The sequence below is a fragment of the Pyrus communis genome, chromosome 9 (assembly GCF_041283825.1).
Source record: "Pyrus communis isolate YQ-2024b chromosome 9, ASM4128382v1, whole genome shotgun sequence".
NCBI classification, from domain to species: domain Eukaryota; kingdom Viridiplantae; phylum Streptophyta; class Magnoliopsida; order Rosales; family Rosaceae; genus Pyrus; species Pyrus communis.
The window spans coordinates 1,183,822-1,191,709 of NC_142573.1; the positions used below are offsets into that span (position 1 = coordinate 1,183,822).

At 39.7% G+C, this 7,888-nt stretch overlaps 2 protein-coding genes and 1 non-coding gene across 7 annotated transcripts; 1 reads left to right on the forward strand and 2 right to left on the reverse strand.

Annotated features, from left to right (window-relative positions):
- Positions 1 to 367: 367 nt before the first annotated feature.
- On the reverse strand, positions 368 to 3,673 carry LOC137740372 (CRM-domain containing factor CFM9, mitochondrial). Its single transcript, XM_068480248.2, has 4 exons — positions 3,472 to 3,673; positions 2,833 to 3,121; positions 1,871 to 2,272; positions 368 to 1,770 (listed from the first exon to the last, which is right to left on the reverse strand). Exons 1-4 carry the CDS (start codon positions 3,543 to 3,545, stop codon positions 514 to 516), a joined length of 2,022 nt encoding a protein of 673 aa, XP_068336349.2. The 5' UTR covers positions 3,546 to 3,673; the 3' UTR covers positions 368 to 513.
- A 296-nt stretch (positions 3,674 to 3,969) lies between these two features.
- On the reverse strand, positions 3,970 to 7,404 carry LOC137741068 (SUPPRESSOR OF GAMMA RESPONSE 1). Of its 5 annotated transcripts, none has more exons than XM_088699860.1 (6): positions 7,262 to 7,404; positions 6,265 to 6,397; positions 5,962 to 6,148; positions 5,206 to 5,699; positions 4,636 to 4,944; positions 3,970 to 4,542 (listed from the first exon to the last, which is right to left on the reverse strand). In XM_088699860.1, the coding sequence occupies exons 1-6, from the start codon at positions 7,267 to 7,269 to the stop codon at positions 4,498 to 4,500; spliced, it is 1,176 nt and encodes a 391-aa protein (XP_088555986.1). In that variant the 5' UTR covers positions 7,270 to 7,404; the 3' UTR covers positions 3,970 to 4,497. The 5 variants fall into 5 exon arrangements, with proteins under 5 accessions (XP_088555986.1, XP_088555983.1, XP_088555984.1 ...); XM_088699857.1 differs by having other exon boundaries at positions 3,970 to 4,504; positions 7,262 to 7,399; XM_088699858.1 differs by lacking the exon at positions 7,262 to 7,404 and adding an exon at positions 7,082 to 7,217 and having other exon boundaries at positions 3,970 to 4,504.
- A 384-nt stretch (positions 7,405 to 7,788) lies between these two features.
- TRNAD-GUC (transfer RNA aspartic acid (anticodon GUC)) lies at positions 7,789 to 7,860 on the forward strand. The gene has a single exon. It is a non-coding gene; the product is annotated as a tRNA-Asp (tRNA).
- Positions 7,861 to 7,888: the final 28 nt, after the last annotated feature.

Here is a 7,888-nt window from a genome sequence, read left to right on the forward strand (position 1 = left end):
TTAGTGGATCATTAGTGCACGTTGACTCGACTTGGTCATTTGGCAAAGTCAACATTTTCATTATTATTAATCATCACAGGATGCCCCACTCGTCGATGATAAAATTCAAACCCGTATTTCGTATGATACATCTTATGTCAATTCCTAGAGCAGGTAAATCGCATAGTTATGGCCAGAAAGAGGTTGAAATGTGTCTGCGAATCTTCTCGACCTTTTAAAGAGTAGGATCATTGTAATGAAGCCATAAACTAGTCCTTTTTTTTTCTTTTTTTTTTTTAAAGAAAACATTTTCATTGTTAATAAACGCATCAATTTCTTTTGGGAATTCCTTTTTAATAATATATATATATATATATATATATATATATATGTTGAACTTAAATTTTTATTAAATAATTAAAAAAAATAAAATGTAGACATAATATATGGTTTGGGTCCTACAGCCACTTTCCAATGGACTTCTTACAAAAACAGGCCGAGCCATTTCAGGTCTTGGGCTTCAAATGCAAAGCCCTAATCACTGTCCCAATCCTCATCCAAGTCTTTTCTTGTTCTTGTGCTTTTATTACCATTTCCGTTCTTCTCTTCCCTCCTAACTTGATAATCCTCTTCGTCGCTGCTGTTGTAATCGAATCTCCCTGCCTTCGATGCTCCTGAGTCGCTGGCAGCGTTTAATTCCCATATTTCGTTTTCAGAATCACCGGAGATATCCTCGGACTTGACATCCTCCTCAACTGGCTTTCTTCTTGTGCTAACATCAGCATTTCTTTTGAAATATTCACTGTTGCCCCTGCCAATCCTATCATGTTTCCCCTTTGCAACTCTTGATGCCTCAAACTTGCCACGAGCTTTGTTGGAATAATCAGTGTTACTTTCGGAATCATTTACCCGCTCCTTTCCTCCTTTCACGTACATTAAGTCCTCTTCTTCATCACTGCTACTTCGGAAATCATAGTTCGCAGCTCTGGATGCTGTTGAGTCATGTTCTTCCTCAGAATCGGATTTCCACATTGCAGTATCGAGATCGCTCAGCACATTTTCTGATTCAGTGCCATCGTCCACCATAATCTTTCCATTATTAGCTTTTCTATTGTTAGCTTCGGAATTTCTGTACAAGCGTCCATCATTCTTGGCCCTTCCAATCCCATCCTGCCTCCCCCTGTCTCTTGGAGATATCTTGAAGTTCTCAGGCATTCCATCAGAATCATCAGCATCACTGTCAAGAACACTAGCGCCCATAACATTATTAGAACGCCATTCCTCATCATCATCTTTGGAATCACCATTTGGCCTCTGCTTGCCATGTGTATGCCTCCAGTCCCTTGCCCTTGGGATCTCATCATCAGAATCGTCATTTTCAGGTTCTTCAGATCTCCTGTATCTCCCACCATACTCTTCTCTGTTCCAATACCTCATTCTGGTGAACTCCTCTTTCTCAGCTGCTTCCTCCGCAGCCCACTCTCGTTCTGCTGCATCCTCAATTTCAGCTATGAATTTGTCCAACTCCTCCTCCTCTTCCTCATCAGGAGGCTCTGGATGTTTCAATTTATTATCAGGCTCTGCTACTGACGGTTTGTCTCCTTGGAAGACATAAGGACTTCCGTCCTTCTGATCAATTGCATTAAAGAATGAGGAAGCTACTCTCTGGATGCTTGCAATGGCAACTGGATCCTCAGGATTAACACCGCTTCGACGGAGCTGCTGTTCTATCTTCTTTATGTTTAGCTTCTGAGATTCAAGGGCTTGTTCAAATCTTGCCTTGAATAATGCCTGCATGTAAACATACAGAGTTAACAGTCTGAAATTGTTTTAGTTTAATGCAAGCCAAAACAATCGAATATTAGAATGGGGCACACTTATGTTTAGTCACCTTCCTTTTAGTAAGGGTATTGAAAGGTATTAAATTTTTGGGCTGCCGGTAATTTCTTCCGCGAAACATGATGATTGTTTTGGTATTATGTATGTTTACCACTATACCACCACTCAGTCTTGCAAGCATAGTGGCCATTTCCTTGATCTTTTCTTTGGGGAAGTTATCACAGCAAACTTGAACAGTCTCGTGAAACTTCCAATGTAGATGCATATTCTGTACAACTCCTCCAAAGACCCCACGAACACCAACAGGAACATAATTTTTGTTTTTGAAGCCAATCTTCTTCAATGCCTGAAGTTGCTCGAGGGTTAATAGCTCAGGATCATGACGAGGTGCTGGCAGATCTGGAAGCTCGTATTTTTTCAGCTTTTGTAGTAGCAATGCTACTTTCCTCTTGGCCTGAATAAGTCAGATATTCGAAATGGTTATCTGATGAATTTAATACGTCAAAAAGAAGACATTGTAGGCCAGGAATACAGGAGGGAAAACTTCAATACTACTTAAAGAAACAAAATTGTAGAAGTAATCCTTCCTGAAAGTCAATCTTAAGGAGACATGCGTCGTAAAAATAGTATTTTCGAGTAATTACAAAACTATCCCTACTGAAGCATTTGACGTCAAATTTGCTAAAAGTAAGAATATTTTGACTCTCGTTTACTTAGATAGCCTAAGCTCTGCTGCTTATTAATTCGACTAAGAGTGTTGCTCCCATCTTAACATCCTAAGGTTTTCAAAATAGTATTCAGAATACTATCAGCTATAAAGCTTGAGATATTCGGCAAGACGTCATTGTTTCATTTAGCTTATGAAGAGAACCAGTCAATCACAGGCCTACTTGCATTTCTCTATTAGCAATACTTTCACCAATTTGTGTGACCATTGCAAAGCAGCACAGATAGAAGTTGGAAACTGGGTATCATTAAGAAGCTAGTAGCTGCAAAGCAGAAGTTGAAACATACTCTTTTGAGGTTGTAAATGAGCCTCTCATTTTCGGTCATCAGCTTCTTTTGAAGCTTTTTCGCTCTGCGAACCTCTCTTAGAGTCTTACCAGACTCCTTTTGCATCCGCTTAGCGACTTTGCTCCTCATGCTACTACTCCCTCTAGATGTCGACAGTGACCTAGACCACCCATCGAAGGGATTGGCTGGTCTAGATGAAGAAGAGTAACAATCTTCACTCGGTTTACTTGGCTGAACTGCATTGCTCGATAAAACCTTCGCCGAGACATCTCTTAACAACAAGGCATTTCTGTAAACAAATTCAAAAGATAAACCAAATAAGCACTAAAACAAAGCATTCAAATTTTCGATTTTATAACAAATACGATATCGCCCAACTAAAAAAGACTTGCTCTTTCCATTTGAAAACCACCTTGAGTAAATGGGTAAAACCAGATAAATGATACGGAGGTAGAAATTCTGTTTGGTTGCTGAGAAAATGTCACTAAATGAAATGAAAAAAAGCAGAAATTCGCAGCATAGATGTTTCATATCTAAATCATGTAGACAGAGGATCAGACTAGATTGTACGCAACTATCAGCCACTTTCAAAGCAACCAAACAGAGGGTAATTGAGAGAGAGAGAGAGAGAGAGAGTACTTGTGGGAATTGAATTGGAGGAGAGAAGAGACGGACTTGAAGCAATGCCTGTTGAGCTTCCTCGCAGCGAACATTGATGGCTTCAATCGAACGGCGACGGGCCTCAATCGCGAATCGAGTGCTTTGCTCTGTTCATTCCCTTCTTCTTCCCCACTTCAATGGCGACTGAGATTTTTCAGGGTTTTAGGTTTTGGGTTTGGGATTTGGGGGTCTGTTTTGACTAAATTGGGTCTCTTTGCCGGGCTTATTTACCAATTTGGCACTGCTCCCTAATTTTCTTAATTACGAAAATAACATTGAATTTTAAGTAGAGGGGTAATTTGTGAGAAAAATTTACATGAAAGAGAACCGACATTATCTCACAATTATTAACTTAAACACGTATTTTAACATTTCTTATGATGACACTTATAGCTTTAGCCTTTTAAAACATCATAACCTTGATGTTTTCGTTGTATACAAATTATTCTCAAAATCTTACTATTAAAAATAAATAAATAATAAAAACAAACCATTGATTATATAGCAAACATTTGTCAAGATGCAATAAGTTCCAAATTACTCAATCCATCACATGAATGCTATTGCCAACAATGTATGAGCATATCACAAGATGCTTTGATCTGTCATACACTGGTGGCAAAAATAGTCTCACTTGTCCACAAGCACGCAACGCCAATACTTAATACAACGATCACCCATATTTCGGCACCTAGGAGAAGCACGAATGGCGGAATATAAAATCATCGGTGCCAATTTTCAGTTGAACATTCTGAGCACTGAAAACTAATCTCAGTAGTCGAGAGCTGAATGATACGGATATATAACTCCATGGCTACACGCCAGGGCACCTCATAAGCTCGGAGAAGTTGCAGAGGGCAACGGGAAAACCCATGCGTCTCCAAGAGCGCTGAAGTTGCCTCGTTGCCACTGAAGAGTATGCGGGAAAAGAGGCCAGTTAAATGGATTCTACGATTGCACAAAATTGGGAATTCGATGTCATTCCCGGAAGCTCTTTCATCGTCATCATAACCTGTCGAGCCAATTAAATAAACTGTCTTGGGAACAAAACTGCAAATCGTGCATTATGAATGTGATTTTTAGTACGATATTTCTATAGAAATCTAACAAAGCAGAGGAAGAGAGAGTAAGCAGGAAGCTTACAGCTAGCTGGAAATCTGGAGGAGAATCAAGTTCAATGTTTTCAAGGTCATGAATTCCACACGATGTGCTGCTGTTTCCAGTCACCCCGTATGTATTGTTATTAAAGTCAGTGTTAGATATGGGATTCGGTGCTGAACCATTTAGATCAGTGGAATAACCGAAAATCTCCTTGCATAACAAGGTTTCGCCCAAGCTATCTAAATCTTCAACCTGAGATTCGCCTGCCAGCCAGGTAGGCTGCCCAATGTTGTCCTCAAACCGAGTATCAGGTTGAGGGACATGATATGCTTCCTGGACTAGCTCCACTTCCTATTCCACAAAGTAGATTTCCAGTAAGAATCCAACACGCTCAAGGATTTTCGGGATCAAAGTAAAAATTCTTGAGTTTCATCTTATTTTCCTTAAGATCAGCAAATGGGCTTCTTTTGTCTTGGGGGGGATTTAAAACTAGCCTATGGGATTTCACCGAGTGTCTATGTGCCGACGAACATTTTCAAAATTCCATTTTCCCTTTTCTATTTACAGCAGTATAAAAATCACAGCATAATACATATGAAAGTTGCCACATACCTTGGAAGATGAGGGGAGCATAGCTTCATCAGGAACATCATCACACCAAACAGATTTCCCTGGTCTGGGTGGAATTGGAGGATTGGTTGCGGGGGTCCTGGGACTAGTTTGAAGTGCGTTGACGTCAGAGTCTTCAACAACCACATTGTTATCATTCGTTTCTGACTGCTTATGCTGTTGGTAGAATATCTTCGACACCACATATTCACCATCTTTCTCATCATCTTCAGCTCCCAGGTGATACTGATGCATCGCCCAGTTCATCTTCTCTGGTTTGGAACCTTTCTTCGAACTTTTGTATAGAACCATGATCTTCTTCCAGCCCTTAATTCCATTTTCTATTAAAGCCTTGGTCTTACCCGTTTTGTGCCAGCGGATATTCTCTGCAGCCACACTACGTTGATTATCAACCTTGCGGCGCTTCCTCTGACCAGTAGCATATGCATTCATTGTTTTGTGGAAAAAATGGATGCTGCTTCCATCTTTTGTTGCACCTGAAACAAAACCAAGGTACAATGAACTAACCACAATTTAATAATCCTAAACCTACAGATCGATATTCGAAACTAATGAGAAGAGAGCAGCTAAACTAATCTCATTAAGTTGCATCCTTTGACACCAAAAAAGGGGGGGAAAAAGTTCCAAGTATTCGTTCAATTTGGTTCAGTCCATATCAACTTTCAGCACAAGTAGATGATGCACTAGTGTAAAAATGAACACATGGAATCAGAAATATGAAGCATGGGAGATACTTACCAGGAAGGTTTTCAGGATGATCACAGTAAATTCCATTGTCCCCCTCAAGTGTTGGGATGAACTCATCAATAAACATGTGTGGCTGTGAGTTTCCGACCCCACACTTAGCTGCTAAGTGTTCTAAGAGTTCACCATCAGATGGATCAAACTTCACACCAACTGGTAAGCCAGGCCATTCCGATAAAACCTACACAAGTGGAGTTGCAGAAGTACTTAAATGAATAAAAAGCTTAACCTATAAGCTGCAAGTTGTGGACAACATATAATCATTTGCATATGAATAGAACTAACAACCCAGCTTACATCACTGTTATCTATAACAAAATGGCAATTCGGGCATTCACGATTTGCCCCAGAGTCTTTGATTGGACACGCAGACGATTGAGAAGCATTCTTCACTTTCTTTGCAAGTCCTCTGCTGTTAATCAGCCAAGCCCTACAAGAACTTTACACTATAAGCCACAAAATTTCATCACAGAAGCAATTTTTAGCTAGAATCTAAAGAAGCTATGACCAACAGAAAAAACATCCGAACCCAAATTATCATCCATTTCACATTCCCAGTACAATTGAAAAGGGTGAAAACTGACACGGGTTTCTCAGGAAAAACACACAAATTCACAAGAGAATTAACAAAAACACTGAATCAAATATCAATCAAGCATCTGTATAGTCATATTTAACTACAGAAAGTAAATCGTTTCACAAATGTAAAAACTTTCTACATTATCATCGACTCCACATTCCCAGTACAATCGAAAAGGTGAAACAGACATGGGTTTCTCAGAAAACCCCCAAATTCACAAAAAAATTCACAAATTCACTGAATAATATGTTTCATTCACCAATAAAAATGCTTCCTTTTTTTCAACCATGCATTACCAAAACAGAAGCTTTGACATCATCAGCACCTTAATCCCAAATTAGGAAGCTCCCCATAAAGTAAAAATCATTAATCCTTACAGAGCTAGATTGATATTCCTGTTTAATGGGTTCCCCCAAAAATCAAAATTTATACCCAAATCCAGCATCTGAACACTTCTAAAAGCAAACAACTTTCGAAACAGTATTTTCATCCGAATAAAACCCAGAAACCAAAAACTAAACAAGAAGAAATTACATGGGTTTAACCGTTGAAGAAGCTGGGAAAATTTGTATAGAGGTTTCTCAGCTCCCAATCAAAAGAAAGTTTCCAGAAATTCGTATATTTATTTATTTATTAATAATTTCTATAATTATATATTATATTTTCAACCCATATTTGAAATTTTTCATCACTGACGAGTGAAAGGGCTCTCACCTTGCCATTTCTTCGAAGTCGGAGACGATGTTTCAACGAAGCGCATTCCAATTTATAGAGAGAGAGAGAGAGAGAGAGAGGGGGGGAAAGGGGTCCTTTCCCCACCGGATTAAGTTAAAGTAGCGAGAGAGAGTGTGTGTGTGAGCGGGAAAATCCAGCTTCGGACCCGATGAGCCGTTACCTACAAGCCTCAGGTTCGGGTTCAGAGTCTTTGGTCTCAGTGGGGTATGGAGTTGACGAAACCTGAGTCCGAAGCTGAGGTGCGGTGAGAACGAAGCTGTCCTGTCGAGCTTTTTGTGGGGGCTCGAAAACCGAGTAAAGTGTAATTACGATATTTTTTCTGTCGGACTTGAGGACGGACTACCGTGCTCCCCAAGCTACATATAGAAACGTTTTGGAGACTTTTGTGGATTCTCGATTTTGCCCCTCAATATTGATGTGACTCGACTGCTTGTCTTGGGCACAAAGTAGTCAGATCGGGTAGCTTGGTAAATATAATAACATATATAATTTAATTAACATCAATTGTCGTTGTAGTATAGTGGTAAGTATTCCCGCCTGTCACGCGGGTGACCCGGGTTCGATCCCCGGCAACGGCGTTTTTGAGTGCTTTCTTTTTTTTCATTT